At 42.8% G+C, this 22676-nt stretch overlaps 1 protein-coding gene across 1 annotated transcript in view; it reads right to left on the reverse strand.

Annotated features, from left to right (window-relative positions):
* Positions 1-648: 648 nt before the first annotated feature.
* LOC139757833 (protein amalgam-like) overlaps positions 649-22676 on the reverse strand; it is a 61109-nt gene continuing 39081 nt past the window's right edge. Inside the window, exons 2-8 of the mRNA XM_071678722.1 lie at positions 14167-14331; positions 12643-13016; positions 12261-12401; positions 10729-11056; positions 9043-9185; positions 8142-8355; positions 649-6631 (exon numbers count right to left, since the gene is read on the reverse strand). Coding sequence (XP_071534823.1) covers positions 6531-6631; positions 8142-8355; positions 9043-9185; positions 10729-11056; positions 12261-12401; positions 12643-13016; positions 14167-14331 — 1466 coding nt within the window. The 3' untranslated portion in view covers positions 649-6530. The remainder of the gene's footprint in view (positions 6632-8141; positions 8356-9042; positions 9186-10728; positions 11057-12260; positions 12402-12642; positions 13017-14166; positions 14332-22676) is intronic.

Here is a 22676-nt window from a genome sequence, read left to right on the forward strand (position 1 = left end):
TTTATTTCCACACATCTCTCTTACCCTTACGTTACTTACTCGATCAAACCACCTCACACCACACATTGTCCTCAAACATCTCATTTCCAGCACATCCATCCTCCTGCGCACATCTCTATCCATAGCCCACGCCTCGCAACCATACAGCATTGTTGGAACCACTATTCCCTCAAACATACCCATTTTTGCTTTCCGAGATAATGTTCTCGACTTCCACACATTTTTCAAGGCTCCCAAAATTTTCGCCCCCTCCCCCACCCTATGATCCACTTCCGCTTCCATGGTTCCATCCGCTGACAGATCCACTCCCAGATATCTAAAACACTTCACTTCCTCCAGTTTTTCTCCATTCAAACTCACCTCCCAATTGACTTGACCCTCACCCCTACTGTACCTAATAACCTTGCTCTTATTCACATTTACTCTCAACTTTCTTCTTCCACACACTTTACCAAACTCAGTCACCAGCTTCTGCAGTTTCTCACATGAATCAGCCACCAGCGCTGTATCATCAGCGAACAACAATTGACTCACTTCCCATATGACGGTATATATATATATATATATATATATATATATATATATATATATATATATATATATATATATATATATATATATATATATATATATATATATATATATATATATACACACATACACACACACGCACGCACACACACATACACACATATCATATCAATAGTCACTCATATCAAAGGTAAAAAGAAAAAAATCACGAAATTCTGTCTGCTTAACAGACGACTTTCACTTCTGAGATCAGAGCCTCTACCATGACACAGGCATTTCAGCGTCCAGCATTGAGAGGAGTCATATTCAGCGGTAAATAATCATAAAAAAGAAATATTTCTGACAACCTTCTTTTATCTGCGTATTCTACTTTAAGTCATGCGCGAGAGAACTGTGTTGTGTACAGATCCGATTTACATTAGAAGTGGTACCGCGAAAGCTCGTCATAAGATCTGATTCGACAGGATTCAAGTGCATATGTTCTATTCATTTCAAGTCATATTCAATCTTATATGAAGCTGTCACTTGAGAACCGCCGACTCTGAAAGGGCGGTCGCATCCAGATGTCAAAATGCTTCTTAGGCACGTCCGGGGGGGAGATGTATTGAGAGCTCAGACACAACATTCTAACATTTCCGTGTAATTAACGTCTTGGAGAACTGAACTTTTATGTTCGTGGCCTGACGCACTGATGGCTCGTTGAATGTCGCGTGGGACTAAAGGACACAAGCAAGATTGTGCGGTTAGAGACGATTTCTCTCTCTCTCTCTCTCTCCCAGTGAATGTTACTTTACATTCTTTACCACTCTGCTTACATTTTGATCCACTCATTGCTACTCATGTTCTGGGAATCCCTTAAAGTATGAAGGAAAACTCCATCTCTCTCTCTCTCTCTCTCTCTCTCTCTCTCTCTCTCTCTCTCTCTCTCTCTCTCTCTCTCTCTCTCTCTCTCTCTCTCTCTCTCTCTCGGGTAGGTTAGCGGGTGGTAAGTGTTGAGCAGCCACCAAAGCATGGAGTTATATTACAGCTGCTGTCCTCCTGGGTGTTGGAAGGGTTGGCGATGGTTACACAGAGATGAAATAAGAACCACAACAATTGCTGGCCACAGACACCCACCATGCCAGCAGAACTCTCATATAAATGGGGTCATTCCTGGTGGAAATGGAGGGAGAATTGCGCTAAAAACACAGACTGTACTGTGACAAAGGACATCCCTTTGAGAAACACAAATAAACGAGATCCATATAATCTGTTAAGCAAAAGGCGTGAAGAAACAAAATACGAAACGTAACTGAGTAAAAATATATCTAGGAAGAATGACTGGAAGATACTATATACGAATATACAAAGTCTGCAGTAATAAGAACTTTGGATAAATAATGAATTATATCAGTGGGTACATTACGAATAACTCCACAGCCCTACATTAACATGACAGAGACTTGGCCTGACAAAAATAAGAAAGGCGAAGCAAATTCTAAAGAAAAATAGAATCAAAGTCAAACAAGAGAATGTAACAACACATATCCATCAGTCTCTCAAAGGAAGGCATATAGTGAAGGTGAGTCGCATTGAATTTGAATTATAGAGATAATCCCAGTTATGAACATAATAAACGTAATATCATGCAGGCCACCACAAGTGGTGTTAAATGACTTTAAAAAATATCAACAAAAGTTGAAGAAATATCGAAAGATATGAAGAATCCGGACCCAATGTTTATGTGGGCGTCTGACTTTAACTTCAATTTCGCTGAGTGGCTGGAAAGAGGATTATGATATGGACGTAGATACAGACACTAATACAAAGAATAATGGAACGACAGACGAAAGAGAACGGTCTCAAAGATTAAGCTATGGAAAAAATTCGACGTTTTTAAGGTAAACCACAAACAAATCGATGGATCGTCTTTTTGCAAATGGCATAGCACTGTGTTCAGATATAGAAGTGAGTGATACAAGTCTATCAGGTCACACCAGCATCATATGATGTGGAAACCAATGAATGTGAACGTGTTACAGCAACCGGGGACAAGATCAGGGTGTGACATGACTTTCTCTCACAACTCACTCTTGAGAGAAATTACTGTCATGAGAGAGTAAGACATATATAATCAATTGGCTAATGCCAAACAAAAAGAAAACGAGTGCAACATGGAAATCACCAGGAGAGAGAAAACAGAGGTTGAATAGAAGTCCATGGGAATAGAAGAAATGATTATTATCAACAAAGGAGGTAAAAATGAGAAAGATTCTTGAGAAAATGGTGAAGGCTGATGAGGAAATATCGAAATCCTATAGAAGAGAACAGGAGATGAATCAAGAAAGAGATGTACTCAGCATTTACAAGAGCCTAAAAGAGCTGCTCGTGTATATCAACAAATCAGAAAATACATAAAGAAAATGGGACTTTTTAAAGCGGTGGAATAATACAGAAATGACTGAATAATGAAAATCAGTATTTTGCTCAAAATGCAACAAGGAAACAATTGATAAACCCTTTAAGCACAATGCTGAACGTGCACTCATAGATGCTGAAACATCACAGGTTTAGGGACATTTTGATCAGCTCCAAGGGAATCCAGTTCCTGTACTGACTAGAATCCTAGTAATCTTCATGAAGACGAAATCGGTAATAAGGAGACCAGTGATGTTTCTGATGAGCTAAAGTCTGGACGACAGCAAAATTACTCCTCTTTTTTTTTTTTCTCAGACAACTCAGTCGTGGGCCAATCAGGCTTCTTGTCTGTGTTCCCATTTACGTAAACTCATGTATGTAAAATCTCATATGCATCAGGAATACTAAAAGACGGATCTAAGTTACTGACTAAGTAGTAGAGGTCAGTTAGCTTGACTTCATATATAATCATAGTCCTTAAAGAATTAATTGAGGGACATACATCAAAACATGTGACCTAAAGGAACTACATGCACAAAGGTCAACATGGACTCCTAATAGGAAGAAAGTTTGCAGACCCAGTCATGAGTCTATGTCAATGATCATCTATGGAATTTTCATGAAAAGAACAAGATTGGACACTCTCCTGATTTTATGAAGCCATTTGAGAAAACCACTGAATTTATTCTGGCAAAAAAGTTGCAAAACAAATAATTTAGGATAAGGTCGGAAAGATGGATTTAGGAGTTTTTAACTAGCAGAAAGTTCAGTGAAGTATCACTCGGAACCACATATGATTAGGTTGTTCTATCAAGGGTACCATAAGAAATGGTGTTGACCTCAGTTTTCTCTATGATCGTGAAAGCATAGCAAGGAGCTTTTGCTGATGACACCAGAGTGAGCACATTGACTCGATCAGAAGCGGTTCAAAAGGAGGTGCAAAAGTCTTGGCTCCAGTCCACAAATGGGCAGACATAAGCCTGATAAAATTTAGTAAATATCAGTTCCAGTAAATACATCGAACCTCAATATATTAATGACTTGAGTAATTGGCAATATATTATCGACTTTATGTAAGAGTCCAAAAGGGACTAAGATAGAGTGTGAGTTAAAGTAAGTATTCTATAGATGATGATGAATGAAAAAAGAGAGCTTTATGAACGGCACCAGCATGGAAGGAGTTGCGTGTGATTGAGAGGTATACAAGAGAAAGTAGTCAAGATGAAGAGGCATGGGCGGATAAAGTGGGCAAATGGGAGAGTGAGTGAGAGTAACGGTAATATTTTGGAAGGAGAATAGTTTGGGGAGAATGAGAGAACAAGTGAGAGTGACAGTGAGTGGAGCTGATAAGGGAAGTAGCAACAGGCAGAGGAGTTGAAGGAGAGATGAAGAGGATATTCTGAAAGACTGCAGGATGCGTTACATTATAGGATGGCGGAGATGACTAATGAGATCTGAGATGTGTGTGAAGAGATGGTGCGCGAAGGGAGAAAGTCAGACCAAGTGGCTTGGTATGTACAGAGAGCTATGGTGGTAACATGAATTGAGTCGAAGCGTTGGAGTGGATGGGACTGACGTTGAATTGCTCAAGAAAGGAGTTGACGGTGCTGTTTATAAGTAAGTTAGGATTTTCAAAGTAAGTGAGGCCGATGATGAGGTGCTTGTAGACTACTAGAATGCCTTTATACGATCATGGTATATAAGCAAGGAAGATTAAATCAAATGTTCGAATTACAGAGGTATAAGTCCGTTTATCAACTTGATAAGCTGTATTAGAGAGTGGTGATTAAATGGTTAGAGGGAGCACACATCATCAAACTGGTGAGGAGCAAAATGACTTTCAGGAAAAGGGGAGGACGTGTGGCCCAAGCATTCGCTTGAAAGAATCTGTGTGAGAAATACACAGAGAAAAAGAGAGAGATTTGTATGTGGCATTCATGACTCCATGAGAAGTCTAATTCATTAATATTATTTCATTCATAGTAAATTGATCTCTGGAACACGATTCATAAAAGAATTAAGGAAGAACATACCAGCCGATATTACACAGGTAAATCCAAAGCATGAAATTTACACCTAATTGATACACAGGTAAATTTACAAGGTGAAGTGCTTGTATAATCATAAAGAGTGCATAAAAAAAACTTGCAGCTGTGGGAATGGCCACACGACCGTCGATCGTTGACAAGGTCTAAGACTCTCTTCATCTGGATTAACTTTCGAGTAACTCAGAGGAAATCTTAACAAATGCTCATTATCCAACGTGGCATAAACTAAAGGAATATACATAAAAGATCTATTGATGTTTAACAGCTATTGAATCCCTCATCAATAAGGGGATATGAGGAAGGGGGGTGTGGTCTCAGAACAAATCAATGGTCTGGATTCACATCAAAGATACTTAGGCTAAATGGTCATCACGTTTACATATCCTCTAATGGACTAAGAGCCCCATGGTCAAAATGACATTAGACGTTGTGGATGTTCACATGGAGATGTTATTGACAGTTGCTTAACTATGTTCAATAAAGGACAGTTGTGTATATCTTAGAGACGGCAAATTCTATGTACATCAGGGGAAGCTGTGCACGCTTGTAAACACCAGTGATATCTGTTAACAAGAACACAAACGAGGATTAAGAGTGTGTTGGTTCACATCCTAAGACTGCTGTTGTCATGTTTATCATACCAACTGAAGGATCTATACATTTCACGTGAGAAAATGGCTTCATTGATACCGAACCACATCCCCTTCAGTCATGACACGGAAGTCACGATAAATGAGTAAGAACAAACACTGGACAGACCGGCTCTGGCTCTACTGCAAACGATCTCTGCCTCATAGCTCAACATGTAGCAATCAACGCCGCATCGCAAACATCATCGGCTGCAAACGACTTGAGCCACTTTTATTACATCTGCGTCAAGGGTCACTGGTCGTCTCTTCTATCTCACATCAAAACTTAGCCACTGAGGTATTCTTATCTTTCTCTTTTCATAAACCATATATCTATCCTCACCTTTTTCTCTTTATAGTTTTGGTTACACAGCCTTTTTCCTACCTCTTTATAAGCTGTTCCTCTCTCACTATTACCCCTTTCTTTCTTATTTAAGGCCCGGTCTTAATGAGGACTTCTGTCCGTAAGTGGAGCCTATGACAAAACACAAAAAGGAATAATCGACCAGAACGCTGGTTCTATGACAGATCGCTCGGAAAGATGATAATGCATCTATCAAGTAAGGATACGGAGGTATATACAGGGTCGCTATTCTTTCTCTAACTCTGACATCAATTGCTACACATCCCTCAGGGATAATAGTTAGATCATACCTGGCCAGTTCTCATATGTTCTCATGGCAGACATGAGACAGACCCCCGAGATGACCAGACACCTGAGTACAGTGGCAACACGACGAAACATCAAATATAAGGATATCATAACTGAAGAGGCTTGTTTGAGGTGGATGAGATTCTGTCTGAGGAGGACCAACGCTTGTCCGCTGTATGCCGAGGCTTGCTGAGACAGACGGAGTCTTGTGTAAAGTAGGCCGAAGCGGGGCGTAGTTAAGGAGCCCCTCTCTCCTAGACGAGGGTTGCTTTACTATAAGGGAACGAGGAGGAACAGCGGAAGCAGCAGGAGGGTGAAGGCTGAGGCTGTGGCCTGGCGTCTTGCTCCGCTGGTGGAGGGAAGAACTGTCGTCACTGAAATGAGAGAACGTGGACGATAATATATATTTCTTTTTCCCCTGAGACACATGCTTAAACTGAGGTCTGAAGTACGATAGAAAAAGGAAGAATTCGTTGCTAATGCAAAATACTACATTCCTACAACATCGAAATACAAAATGCTAAAGATTCTACTAAAAAAAATCATTCGACGATAAAGTAGCTACAAAACTTGTCCTGCTTTTCTACTACCGAAATGCCTGCTGTACATTGTCATACAGTGTAAGCTTCGCGTATCACACACACACACACACACACACACACACACACACCACACACACACACACACACACACACACACACACACACACTGCACATAATTAGGGGTTAATACAATTTTATTTGATATGAAATTTTTCTATACATGTGGCACGACATGTTTCGTGCAGACATTCCACCTCATCAGGTGCCAGTTGTTGACAAAGTTATTTTAATCCCAACATCACATTTGAGTCCCGCCCAACATTAATCGGTACGGTCTAACCACTGTCCGCTTTGTCTGGCAGTAACCGTTATAAGGGAGAGTGGTTAAGAGGGTCACGTGGCGGGGGTTGACCTGGGTAGCTGGGTGTGTCTTGAACAACTTTTTTGTTTTCGTGTTTTGTCAATTCTCTCATAATGATTTGGTTAATACTACGATGGGCTTTAAAAACTACATAGGGATAAATCAAGTATTGGCAATTGAGACAGATTCAGTGACGTTGTGTGCGGCATAATTAGCAGAGGGGTATAGAATAACGGGATTTTCAAGATCTATGGGGTGATCATTTTCATGACAATGTTTAGCAATCGCATTTTTGTGGTCATCCCTGCGTACTGCATGACGGTGCCAATAACATCTCTTCGTTACAGTTTCTCCTGTCTGGCCTATATAAATATCTTTACATGCCTTGCATTTGACGGCGTAAAAACTCCCAATTGCTGCATGATTTGGCCTACTATTCATCAAGGCCTTACTGGTAGTGTTATTGTACAGGAAAGCAACATTACAAACACTTTTTTTAGAACATGTCGTAAATGAGCTAAGTTGGAGGATAGAGCAACACTAAACATTTAGACTTATTCTTATTTGTTACATTTTTGTTACAAGAAGCATAAAATGTCTTCCTAGCTTTCCAGTAAGCTTTGTTCACAAAGCAATTGGAATAATATAACTGCCTAAATATACGTATACGCACTCAACATCTAAGGCCAAATATTATAGTATTTCATCACCAGGAAACCTATTTATCTTTGCGAGTAGCATTATTCTTAAACTACCTGTTAATCCACATTGATTTTGAGAGGGAGGAAAGTTCCTTGACCATAATTACTGTTGGGGTAATCTTAGTGCAGCGTCCGATAGCATAAATGTCGAGTGATTTGGTACTAGCTGTTTAATGCATGCGTGTTGATAGCGTTAGTGTTTGAGCCCTCTTCGTAAAGCCATCAAGAACCTTAACATTCTTAGTGGAAAGGAAGTTCTGAGACTATGCCACTCCCTCACCTCTCCTGGTGGAGAAGGAGAATCTGTCGGACTCTGCCGACCAGCCGTATTTGTTTCTGACGCTGACGATGGCGACGTAGAAGGTGGCCGCCTGCAGCCCCTCTAGTGTGTAGACCATGAAGTGACGCCTTCCCTCGGGCGCCGCCGACCCTGAGTTCATCACCACTCGGGACACGTTCTGCCACGTACCCGCCATCAGCATAGTACGGTTCCTCTGCGGGAAGAGAGGTTGGTTGTAGTGTCCAGGTTACCACCACAGGAGAGGCACTTGTGTGGGTTAGGTAGGAGGAGGAGGAGGAGGAGCGACTGTCAATGGTGAGGGCAAGAACAGGGAGGGTGTACGTAGCAGAAGAAACACTGTACATGTATGAATATCATATTGTCTACATATGGAAATGCATGAATCTACATGCTATATTTTTGCACACTTTGATCATTCTTGCTGTGTAAAAGTCGTGCAAGTCTGGTGTTATTTACTGAAAAGACTGCACCAGAAATGACTCGTTCCGTCATTAAACTATGCAAGCATAGCTATAATCACTTGATTTTTAGGGCTGAGGAAATTTGCCTTTCACTAAATTATTGTACTTGGGTTATTCAAGTTATATATAATCATAGGGTTAGACTTGAGTCTAGAATAAGTAAATATCAGACAGGTCGTCGGTCAGATGATGTGATATTCCAGCAGTCTAAAGTGACCCTCACGATGAGAAGACTCATGTCTGTTGTCACGCCCCCAAGTATGACAGCTGGTGTGGATAGTACTCACGTGCCACGCCCCCACGTGTGAGGACTGGTAAGGGAGGTATTCACGTGCCACGCCCCCACGTGTGAGGACTGGTATGGGAGGTACTCACGTGCCACGCCCCCAGGTGTGAGGACTGGTATGGGAGGTACTCACGTGCCACGCCCCTAGGTGTGACTTGCGGTACTTGATGAAGAACTCGGTGATGGGGAGGTAGCTCTCCGTCTCCCAGGTGAGGGTGTATCTGGTGTTCTCCATGCCGACGGGATTGCTCAGCAGCTGAGGTCGCTTCGGGAGGCCTGATGGACGAGGAGGGTCGTGAGAAACAGTGTACAGGCATCTGACAACACATCCTTGCTTACAGAGATTCATTCAACGATTCTTTCCGAGAATCTGGGAGGAAGGAGCTCAGTCTGATGATGTCAGGGGAAGAAAGATTAGGCTTGAAGATTTATATAAAGGGCCCTTTCGAAGATAATCGGGAAGAGTGTTATTTTGAGAATATGTATAGACAATACTGATATTCTTTATGAAGGCAAAAAGAAAAAGCGCCGGAGAATTCTGATATGAGAAATCTGCTATTACTTTATTCAAAGCTGAGCAGAACTGGGACAAATATAGAAACTGCTGACCATGGAAAGACTTCTTGAATGAAAACTTCCATTCAATAACCCGGAGCCATTATCTTAAAGGAAGGGCTGTCAGTAGGTTACATGGAAAATGATACACACACACACACACACACACACACACACACACACACACACACACATGCACGAAGATGTACACAGGAAGGTTAATAGCTGAAAGTCCTCGATGATCTTTGAGCTTGAAGAGGACCATCTCCCAAACAAGAAGGAAAAGAAAGCCATAGAAAGGGGGTTGCTTATCATAGAGATGGTTAATGCAATGAACCTGACAACTGCAAGTCGAGATATAACGGAAGTCAGAAGAGTGAGGAACTAAATGCATGTTACTAAGGGAAGGCCACTGCAGATCACACATGACACGGAACGTAATCGTAAAAAGGTTCTTAGACTGGCAAAAGAAAATAAGATCAGGCCAAAACAAAGAAGTATTGATATGAGTGATACAGCAAAAGCAAAAGGAGAGAGAGAGAGAGAGAGAGAGAGAGAGAGAGAGAGAGAGAGAGAGAGAGAGAGAGAGAGAGAGAGAGAGAGAGAGAGGTTGGAGAGTGAGTTTGAAAGGTGAGAACCTGGAGGAGGTGAAGTGTTTTAGCAACCTGAGAGTGGACATGGCATCAGATGGAACCATGGGGGCTGAGGTAAGCCACTTCCCCTTTCGGATATTGTTCTATGAATGCCTACTGTCGACCTGGATTCATCTTGCAATTAGTGAATATTCAGAGTAACCATATCAGACCCTGCGCTGAATTAGATAATGTTGAAAATGAGAAAATCTGTTGTACCGACAAATTTCGGCCAGAGTTCATCCTAAATGATACTACACTGTGTTTAACTGACATTTATTACGTATGTATACCACAATATCACTGATACTTCAAAGTCCTGCTTAAATGTCCTTGACCTTTACGCTAAACAATGATGCTCTAGCTCAAGATATTGCTGGTACAAACATAAGTCACTCCTGCCTGCTTTCTGGACGTTCTCCAACACTGACACTACAATCCTCCTCTCTTCTCTCTCCTCCTCCCTCCAGCAGGGGCAGATGTTCTTCCCTTCGAAATAGATACCGAACTTACAAAGTACTTCTATTTTTCATTAAGTTTTCATGATAAGTCAGCTTGATCCTTATTTTGACAGAGCAATGCTGTGGTTGGAATATCTACCTCAGAACACTGATATCACAGTGCCTCCTCACCTGTCATCTGTATCACAGCCTTCTTCTGGCCATGGGCGTTCTCAGCGATGCACACGTACTTCCCAAAGTCTCTCTCTGTGACGCGATGGATGGTGAGCGTGTGGCGGTGGGCTACGTGGGTCTGGCTCAGGTGGGCGTCGTAGGTGGTGTGGGTGCGGGAGGAGGGCTGCTGCTGCTGCTGCTGCTGTTGTGGGAGGTGTAGCTGAGTGTCCATGAGAGTGTCAGGCAGAGGGCGCCCTTTGTGGGTCCACACTACGTCGGCTGGCGGTCGGCTATGCACCACACACACCAGCTCCACTCGGTCGCCCTCACCCGTCCTCACGATGGGCTGCAAGCGCATCAAAGTACAACTGAAAATTCGTCTTAGAAAACCCCATTGTGGAAAGCAGTTTGGTATAGAAACGTGATGCGGGTGCCAAGTGAAGACGTCATAAACGAGAACCAGAGACTGGACGGATGAGTGGATAGAACATAGAAGTAGTGTACATCCAAATGGTAGTAGGGAGATTTGAGTATTGGATCAGAGTGTTGATGGTTGAGGGAGGCCGTAGTAGAATCTGGCTGAGTAAAACACCAGATAACGAGATGAGGCAAAGTGATGGATGAAATGGGAAATCAGAAAGTGTAAATGGGATGGTGAGTCAGATACTGATCATTGGGAGTGAAACAGAGGCGAAATGATTTTTGGGAAGGTGTCCACAGCATCATGGATGAGCTACAGCGTGCCAGATGATAGGATGACGTCAGTAATCATAGCTTATTAAGTAAAGTACAAGTAATTGCAAGCATCATAGAGAAATAAGTATTCCTGATATGTCATCGCAAAAGAAGTCCCATTTTCTTCTTAATATGACACCAAACGGCGTCTGTCGCAAGGACATGAAAGAAGGTCTTTGGGTGACTTACTTGTTGCCAGAGGGGACTCACCTGTTGTCAGGGGGGACTCACCTGTTGCCAGGGGTGGGGACTCACCTGTTACTAGAGGGGACTCACCTATTGCCAGGCGGGGGACTCACCTGTTGTCAGGGGGCTTTCTTATTGCCAGGAGGGACTCACTTGTTGCCAGGGGGGGCTCACCTGTTGCCAGGGGACGCACCTGATGCCAGGGGGGACTCACCTGTTGCCAGGGGTGACTCACCTGTTGCCAGAGGGGAACTCACCTGTTACTAGAGGGGACTCACCTGTTGCCAGGAGGGGGACTCACCGGTTGCCAGGCGGGGGACTCACCTGTTGCCAGGAGGGGGACTCACCGGTTGCCAGGCGGGGGACTCACCTGTTGCCAGGCGGGGGAATCACCTGTTGTCAGGGGACACACCTGTTGCCAGGGGTGGAGACTTATCTGTTGCCAGGCGGGGGACTCACCTGTTGCCAGGGGTGGTGACTCACCTGTTGCCAGGGGTGGAGACTCATCTGTTGCCAGGCGGGGGACTCACCTGTTGCCAGGGGTGGTGACTCACCTGTTGCCAGGGGTGGAGATTCATCTGTTGCCAGGCGGGGGACTCACCTGTTGCCACGGGTGGTGGGGGACTCACCTGTTGTGTGATGATCTCTGGCGGGTACTCGACGGTGAGGGACATGGCGGCCGAGGCTGGCTCACCGATGCCGTTGTCAGCAGTACACAAGTACGTGCCCTCCATGTGACGGTCCACCCTCTCCAGCGTCAGCCTGTGGCCCTGCCAGTATGTGTCATGCCTCAGCCTCACGTGATTGTAAAAAAAAAAAACTCCATAATCATTAGAAAGGAAAAGGATGAATGAGCTCCAAATTTCTGACTATAACCTCTCTCTCTCTCTCTCTCTCTCTCTCTCTCTCTCTCTCTCTCTCTCTCTCTCTCTCTCTCTCATTCTTTGTCTGTCTACCTATGTATCTATCATTTTTTTTTAACTCTTTTTACTGAACATAATTCATCCTTACATGATGGCTGTGTTTTCCCGAGGACAGAGGACCTTCCTGACGAGACCAGCGAATGATCGGCTCGGGGTTACCATGCGCCTTACACTCGAGCGTCACGCTCTTGCCCTTGGCCACATGCTGCTGAAGGGGCACCATAGCCCTGACGGACGGCGCATACTGGACATGTAAGGTGTGCCTCAGCTGCACCGGTGGCTCCAAGTCGAACTGGCAGATGAAAGTGCCTGCGTCTCGAGGGCGAATGTGAGAGATGGTGAGGCGCTTCCCATCCACCGTCATCCTGGGGTCTGGCATCACCTTGTCACTACCGACCGACACCAACTTCTCGCTGCCACCGTTGGCCGGCACTTTCTTGATGATCATCTTTAATGATCCTCCTAAGAACACAAGAGAAAAAAAAAAACAGAGTCAGACTTAAGACAACGTCTTGCAAATTGAAGCCACTCCTTAAAGTATTATTTGATAAGGTGATTCTTTGTTAGTGAAGCAGTTGAACTTAAAGGTTTGTTTGGATAGCTTTCGTCCGTTCTGCTTACATTTGACCAGTCATAACCCATCACTTAGGATGGCTGAGATTGCTTCTGCTTACACCAAATTACCTTATATCATAGTTAATGACGCTAAGTTTTCTCTTAGCCTGTTTATATCAAGTTAGAATAGCGGGGTGCAGTGGGAACTGCTTTCAAATACAAGACAAAAAAAAAAAAGAGTCTTCTGATATCAACACAATCAATTGTTATAACAGTAGGAAGAGTACACAAAAGTTCTGCCTCGTTGCTGATAATGATTGTAAATGACAAGGAACAGTTATGGGTATTTTATCAGTGACATACATGTAATGATTGTACTTACAAATAACCTTATCTCTGAAAGTTTCGTCACGTGGAGTCCCTCTTAAAATGCACACAGAGTCACATTAATAGTTCATGGGAATTGATGCACCATTGTAAAAGATCTCTATCATCATAGGAACCAGTATTAAAGATATTTCTTGAGATAGTATGATTGAGAGGAGACGCTCCCAGTCAATCTAGGTCCATATGCAAATCTTGAAGGAGTCGTAGTAAACTACATGTATCGTAATATTAGAAAAAAATGGGATATTTCAATGGAATGAGAGATAACGTGAAAAAATGTATCAGTAACTATCCACGAATTGAAGGAAGTCAAAATCTAAAACACCGGAACATGAAACAGAAAACCAACTTAACTTCGAGAAAAGCAAGTGGTCTGTAAAGAGACAGAGAGAGACTGACTTCTAAATTCTCATTGAATGGGGGAGACATCAAAGGCTTGATGCTTAGCAGTGGCAGCAAGTTGAGTCCAGGAGGCCCAGTCAAGGTGGTGAAGTACTCCTTCTCTATCTCGTGATGATTATCAAGAGAGAGGGAAGGAGTAACATACTCACGTGAAGCTATGGCGTAACTATGTCATGAGGTAGGGTGAGCTCTCACCAAGGTGAAAGGGAGAGAGAGAGAGGAGGAGGAGGAGAAAGAGAGGGTGGAAGAGAGGGAGGAGACAACTGACCTGCATTGTCGACGTCGCACGGGATGATGACGGACTGGCCCACCTCCACTGTGAAGGTCTGGGGTCGCGCTAGGAAGGTGGGAGGGTCAACGTTAGACTCCTGGTCGTAGTAATAGTCACGGTACTCGTAGCCCCACGGGTTCTCATGGTAGCTCTTGGACAGGCCTACGGATCAGATAAGCATGATAGACTCCGGCCATGAAAAGTCTGATTAAAGTTTCCTTTGTCGTATGTCACTTTAAGTGTCCATATTAGCCCAGGGTGCACGTGTGTGTGTGTATGTGTGGGTGTGTGTGTGTGTGTGTGTGTGTGTGTGTGTGTGTGTGTGTGTGTGTGTGTGTGTGTGTGTGTGCGCGCCCTTCCTTTTCTCCAGAAATTCAACTGGTATCCCATCCATTTAAAACCAACTTTTGCCACACACTCTTACGTGAGACTCTTATTAAGCCAGGTATTCCCAATCATCAGAGAGAGAGAGAGAGAGAGAGAGAGAGAGAGAGAGAGAGAGAGAGAGAGAGAGAGAGAGAGAGAGAGAGAGAGAGAGAGAGAGAGAGAGAGAGAGAGAGAGAGAGAGGAAAGGAAAAGAACGATGCTCCACAGGCGTTGATAAACATGTATAATATCATATCTTGGATAGTTAGGAGAGCAACGACTTGTTATCAGTCAGTCCCTGGCCGGCTGGAGCAGATCGCGATAACGAGCAACAGATGACTGGGAACACACCAACTTACTGAGACTTTAACAGCTCACTTCACAACTTTGTCAGGCCATCCGAGCTGCTCCTGACACGTACCCCAAAACTTACCTGTAATTTTCGATTATTTACATGCAGTTCCTCAGACTCGTTTTCTTCGTAAAGTGCTCTGGTTGCCGCCTATTTTCACTGAAGTTCATCATTCTCTTTGATGACATGTTTTCCCACGTACGAATTTCTTCACAGTATTTTCTTTTTACTCTTATGTTCATATTTGTTTCATTTTTTCTTGCTGATTTCTATATCTTACGTTCATCTTTCTGTGTCCTTTTTTCCGTGCTCATTTAGACATCTTACTGTTTTTGAAGACTCTCTTAATTTGTGTCCATATATGTCAAAAATTCTTATAATTACTCTCAGCCCCACTCTGGCTCCACATTCTATAGATGATATTTTCTGTATATGTTGTCTGTATATCTCAAACTGACGTCATTAATGTCCCTAATACAGGGACACCACTCACAGTCATGAACCATAGGCGACCAACGCTGTTCACAAAACACCGTCACTCAACATCTCTCAGCTGTTTCCACTCGCCTCCATTCACTCATCCCCCGTGGACGTCCACAGTCCTCCATCGGGAGCGTTTGTCTCCTTCGTGAGCGTCATAATAATACGAGGCTTTTGGAAGAGTTGCTCTTACAAGATGAATTATTTATTCTTGCACGAGCGTTCCATCCGGATTCTCATCGCCAAGAAGATCATCCTCCCAGAAATGTTTTACTCCGGTGAAGTTCTGTCTTCTCTCACATGCAAAATGTCTTCAAGCTTCCTGCCTGACTTGCCCCTCTCTCTCTCATGCGAGTTTTGCGAGCTCGACTTTAGCGTTCATGTGTTGAGGATGCGAAATCCATGTAAGATGAAGCTGTACTCTTTCCCCTTCCATACTCAGTCCAACGAATTGCTCTTCCCCCTTCCATACGCAGTCCATCGAGTTGCTCTTCCCCCTACCATACTCAGTCCATCGATTTGCTCTTCCCCCTTCCATACGCAGTCCATCGAGTTGCTCTTCCCCCTACCATACTCAGTCCATCGAGTTGCTCTTCCCCCTTCCATACTCAGTCCATCGAGTTGCTCTTCCCCCTTCCATACTCAGTCCATCGAGTTCCTCTTCCCCCTTCCATACTCAGTCCATCGAGTTGCTCTTCCCCCTTCCATACTCAGTCCATCAAGTTGCTCTTCCCCCTTCCATACTCAGTCCATCGAGTTGCTCTTCCCCCTACCATACTCAGTCCAACGAGGTGTAAGGGCTGTATAGTTTGTCTCTCTTGTGTTGCAATTTATTTCCTAAGTGTAACGATGAAACTGGAAGAGTTTTTGATCTCTGCTACACATCTGTAAGGTCATACCACTGCGCTTGCAGGCTCCCAGTGAACATAAAGTGCGCGTGTAGGATGCTTTATATGTGAGCCTGAATTGTTTTAACGCAAACTTTTGCAGGTGCGACTTCTCTTGACCGCTATAGACATAGGCGTTAATGAGCAGGCTCCCCATTAAGGATAACGAGACTCATTAAAGTGGCCTCAACTTCAGATCTCTCACAGAGAACCAGTGAGAGACAGAGCCACTTAGAGTTTTCTAAAAGAAAATAAAGACAAATTCTGAAGACGACCAGGGTAAACTTCCCTCCAGATAAAAGACAACACTGATGCTGAAGAAGAAGAAGAAGAAGAGAGAGACACAATAGAGCCAATTAGTGTGTCCTAACAGGAGGGTGGTGGAGGGGAGAGCCTGTTACACCTAACAACATCGTCCCAATTCGAGAAACCGCCAAAGCGGAGCCAATCAGTGTCGCCTAAAGGTCTCATCGCCCGGCTATATATCGACCTCCTGTCATCAGTCGTCGGCTCACGTACTGACCATTTTCTTCGACATTTGCCGCTGAGGGTCAGTGCGTCGCGGGAGTTTAAGCGTTCCTTGTTTGTACAGAAATATACGTTTTCAGTAGAAAACAACGACATTGAATTAGAAACCCAACCATATGCGTACCAGAATCTTACTACGACAATTAACGCGTAACATTATATTCACTGAGTCAGCCGGAGAGACATGGAATGTGAATACTGGAAGATTATCATAAGAATATGGAAGATTAGTCTTCTCTTTTAAGTGAACCAGCGAATCAAACCTGTTTTCCTATTCATCATATCATTCTAAGACAGTTTTCACAACTCTTTTTTTTCTTATCTCTTGTAATGCAAGAATATTCCTGGTCTGGAACCCATCCCTTACCAGACGAGAATATTTCTTCAGTATATATGGGTGTTCAACGAAGAGAGGTATGTCACTGTTGAAATCTTCCAGATGTGTATTCCAGACTAATGAAACATTTTCCCTCAACGATTCCGAAATGCATACGAAAAAAGTTGTAAATTGTATGTTGATTATATAACTGATAAAGAGTAGGACCACAATCAGATGAGATTGAGGTAGATAAAAGGGACGTCCTGGGGTCAAGCCCTTTGGGAAAACAAAGGACCTCAGACACTTTACAAAGGTCATTCATGGACGTTTGAACGTACACCCTTCATAGCTAAAAGGAGAGATAAAGAGAAAGAAAATAGGGTACGCCTAAGAATAGGTAACGTCATTCAGATGAATAAAGGTCGATAAAAGTCGTCTTAAATGAGCCATGAAAGAGGTCCAGAAATAGGGAGCCAGAAGAGACTAAAGCCAGTTAATGAGAGGCGCTCGAACGCGAAGCTATCTAGGTCAGTCGAGCCACCATCCCGAGAGAGAGAGAGAGAGAGAGAGAGAGAGAGAGAGAGAGAGAGAGAGAGAGAGAGAGAGAGAGAGAGAGAGAGAGAGAGAGAGAGAGAGAGGACGTGATGTGAGGAGACAGAGAACGAGGAAGGATGTAAATATAATGTAATGGTATGTTGAGAATATAATGTGAGAATGTGAGGTCGTGTTGAGAAGTATTTTATGAGTTGAGAGGATGGAGGGAAAACGCATTCTAAAGGGAAATAAGGATATGATAAGGAAAGGTGTGAAAAAGGTGATGTAGGAGATAAGCACTATCCAATTTTGATCTTTGTGATGAATAGCTTGCCAGACGTATCGTTATCCAGATACTACAATGTGAATCTAATATTTGCCAGAAGGCAGACTGCCTCTTTCGCAATACTCCTGATGTGGCGCACTGGTTGACTGGTTAGGCACAAAATCCAACCCCGAGGCCCTTTATCACGCGTAGAGTCCCGTGGCTTACTCCCTACTACTTCATAATCGCAAAGGAATACACGCAGGAGACTTACCCTCCCTCAATTCCTCGTCACTAGACCTTCCTCCAGGGAAATGCTGAGTATTACCTCAAGCAACCTGTAAAGCGCACTTGCGCACATTTACGACACATGTACAAAGCCTCCTTCAGGAGAGCGAGCCTTCTACGGGTCAAGAGGCCTTCAGTAACCTACTTACGTCTTTCCTAGCAGTTTCACAGCTCTCCTCGACCAGAGACCGAGCCTTCCCATACCGCTGGTGGCGGGGAGGCTATGGTGCTTTCCTCTATGGAAATCATCTCCAAATTCATCATTAAGCTCCTCCCATAACTTTCCCTTTTTCTCTCTGCTATGTTTCTCTCTGAATCCCTGAATTTGCTTCTCTTTAGCCGAGAAATTATTTGTGGTGAAAGACTGGGGAAAAATTATGGATTAGGTTTCGCCTTGTTCACAATATTGTTTTCAAAATTCTCATCCTCTTTCTTACTGTATTCATCTATTTTCATCTTTTACCCATCAGTTGTTGTGTGGCTATTGTGTTGGCTAGATCTCCTCTACAGTACATCCGGAAGCTCTTTTGCTCCTTTGGCACCAGAAACTCAACCATATCTCTCTCTCTTCTTCAACCTTCCCTCTTCAATTGCTAGTGAACGTACCCTTCCCCCACCTCAACATCCATCTTCCGACTCCTGTATTCTAGGTGTCACAGAATCTTCAACAGCGGCAGTGTGTCTGCATCATGGCTCAAGAATTCGACTTCTCATTTTATGTGTTCTACTGAATTGTGTGTGTGTGTGTGTGTGTGTGTGTGTGTGTGTGTGTGTGTGTGTGTGTGTGTGTGTGCGTGTGTGTGTGTGTGTCTTTTTTCCCGTCCTGTCCATCCCTCCCTCTTTACAGCTGTTTACGTGGGATATCATATCATCTGTGCCCTTTGATCCCCTTTGTGGCCAACAACATCTCTCTCTTCCATTTCTCCCCTCGTCCCTTATGCCTCTAACCATCCATCCATACTCCTCCTCCCCACTCCCTTGCCCTCCCGTCTGCGGTGGCGTATCATTTTTTCCCCGCGGGGCCTCAGTGAAGGGGCGGCGTTGCTCAAACTGAATGGCGAGAGAAGGAACAACAGGTCCCCGGATGAGGGAGCAACATTTCGCGTATGTCAATTGCTACAACGGCAGCCATATACGTGGACCCATAGGAATATATATATATATATATATATATATATATATATATATATATATATATATATATATATATATATATATATATATATATATATAATGAACAAATCCGTTACCATGATTGAATATCACCCATAATTTCATTCCTGTAATCACATTTTTATGAAATTGCAAAATATACGGTATGAATATGTCATTTGTGATTACGCCACCATACACACATGCCAGTCACAGATATCCTCTGTTTATAAACAGAACCACAATAACATACACCCTCACTGCTCTCGCTATTGATATATATTATCGTACAGTTTCTTCTTCCTCCAACCATCCTCTATCGACGTCTTTCTCCATTACCCAGTCATTCTTCAACTACCGCATTACCATAACAGGAACTACAGCACCAAACTACCGTAACAAGACAGTTCAAAACATCGCCAACTCTCACACTCTCAGAACATCAAAACTGAACAACCTACCGTGGTTGTCACTAACGATAGTCACGAACTACGAATAATATCATTCGTTGCCAACGCGACGCTCGAACTCCACACCCAGACCAACACAGAATCTTAATATCCCACAGACACATTACCTGTGGCACCGAAACGAGTAATTGACTTTGCATATCATTCTCAACGGGTAATTGAGACCTTGCATGGGGAAAGACATATCGCTGTCCAGAAGCTGCTACGATCTATCCCAAGAGCCGTACATGCGATATAAGCCTTTATGGCCAATTATCCATAAATACCACCTCGATGTAAGACATTGCGAGGAGCGTCTAATTAGAACATTTTCAGCCGGGGCTCAGTCAGGGTAATAAGCAGAATTAGTAATTAGACATTTTCTATGCCGACCATTTTCTAAGTCGACGAAGCTTTCCTGGATGAAATCGGTAAGACGTTAAATGAGTCTTTGTTAACGTAACAAGTGAAGAGAGGACTGTATATAACTAGCATGATGACACAGAGTAGTGAAGAATGTCTTTTGGAAACGCCCATGTTCAGATAAAGGAACTCTGAAAATGGAAAGGCTATGAAAGAGAACTGGGTATTCATTTTGTATCTTGCCCGAGGTCATAGCGAAGTTTCAGAGGAGAGCAACTGAGATGCTACCAGAATTAGGAGAACTGAGTTACAAGGAAAGCCTAGAGGCTTTAGATTTAAACCGACTTGGAAGATAAAAGAGGAAGGATTGACCTACTTATAGCCTTCAAATCTTTAAAACAGATCGACTGTATAGACGGTAAAGAGTTCTTCAAAAGAGTAATGATAGAAAGACCAGAGAACAGAACATGAAATTAAGCAAGAAAGTTCTTAGATAAGATGTAATGTGTTACATATATCGTAGAGGAGCAGAGGACGAATGGAATAAACTGCATGAGGACATCCTAAATGCAGGTTGAATACAGAAATATAAAGAAATTCTATGATGGTAGAGAACCTACGAGGGATAGGGCTCTCAACGAAAATCAGAATACTTACTGAACGTGCAGTGCGAACAAGTAATTAAAGATATATATCTAAATGCACACCAAAATGGTTTGTGTGTGTGTGTGTGTGTGTGTGTGTGTGTGTGTGTGTGTGTGTGTGTAGAACTCCCTCCCTGCACTGTACAAACACGTCATTGTATCATGAGAGGAAACAAGAACCCAGTGCATCAACGCACTAAGAAACGCATTAAGAAACGTAGAGCAACACGTATGCGTACACGCATGCGGACTTTACGCAATTAGCGACACACATTAAACTTAATAACGCACACACACTGTGAAGTGAGCATTTCCTCAACGGAAAGTTTGTGTGCGCGAGTGAAAACAAAACAAAATAAAACTCATGTGTTAACGTATTCATACGACATAAAATTCAGAAGTTTTCAGACTCTGACCATTTGACAATAGAATTCTTTGGTACTGTGAAAGAAGAAATCCAGTCGATTTTTTTCCCAGAGTCCCTTATGCAATGGAGAAGTTTTCTGTATTTGTCAAATTAAAAATCCCGTTGTGTGCGGGTTATCACCGAGTTTTTTTTTTCTTTTTTTTTTGGTGTGCTATGGCCTCTACATATTAGTATTGTCAGCACTGTTGACGAGAAGAAGAAAAGAAAAATGGTTTTCTGTAAAATCGTCAAATTATATTTTAGATTCGAAGTAAAAATCTTAATATGCTTTAACGTGGTTACTTGATAAAAAGAAATTATTTAGTTTTTGTATAAACAGCAAAATACTTGTGTAAAACTGTGATATTTCATTTATTAATGATAATTAGTTACACGTTTCATATTGTTCTGTATCAATTTTTGATACCCAGAAGATATCAAACTAATCTTTTTTTCTTGCGTTAAACTATAACAATATTTTCAATTTGAAATGAGGAAAGAAAATTAGAAATTGAGCCGAAACTATAGTAGCGTTTGAAACTTCTTTGGGGCATTTCTCGAGAATCAGGAATTAGATATCCCTTCCCCTCTTTAAAAATGATGGGATGTCCAAGAGCCTCTCCCCTGTAAGTGGCTGGCCGTCAATTCCGACGGAACAAAGCAGTTAGTGCTGACATGATAGTGTGAAGAACCTGTAGCAGACATCAGCGTAACTCAAGAGAATGGCTACGGTGTATGAAGACTATAACAACGATCATGAGATGCGTCCCCCAGTTATCATACCCACAGAAAGATTAGGAATGATGGAAGAACACAGTAAAAGATTAGGAATGATGGAAGAACACAGTAAAAGATTAGGAATGATGGAAGAACACAGTAAAAGATTAGGAATGATGGAAGAACACAGTAAAAGATTAGGAATGATGGAAGAACACAGTAAAAGATTAGGAATGATGGAAGAACACAGTAAAAGATTAGGAATGATGGAAGAACACAGTAAAAGATTAGGAATGATGGAAGAACACAGTAAAAGATTAGGAATGATGGAAGAACACAGTAAAAGGAATCTCCTGAAAGGAGTGACGTACGCCGTGGTTGGCAAATCGCCGAATGTCTCAACAGCAGGACACGTCAGACTTGTCACTAAGAGTAAACTATGCATGAGCAGTTGTCAAAACTGTCTCGTGTTTGGTTAAGGTTGTGTGGGTCTTAGTCCTGTCACCTGCCAGGGTCATTAAGGAGGTCAACACATAGCTGTTACATGCACCGACCAGAAGATCTTCAACGCCTTCTTCAGGTGTTAAGGGATAATTCCAAGAACACATAAACTCGTACTATATGAATGTAGCCCTCGATACAAAACTGACTTTGATTCCGTGGAGAAAGATGTGCTGAGAGAAATAGTCATGGTTGAGAGTAGGCTTGAATTATGAAACGCCAATTCATCTCTCTACTTAGGTAAGCATTTTGACTT

The sequence above is a fragment of the Panulirus ornatus genome, chromosome 28, assembly GCF_036320965.1.
Source record: "Panulirus ornatus isolate Po-2019 chromosome 28, ASM3632096v1, whole genome shotgun sequence".
NCBI lineage: Eukaryota > Metazoa > Arthropoda > Malacostraca > Decapoda > Palinuridae > Panulirus > Panulirus ornatus.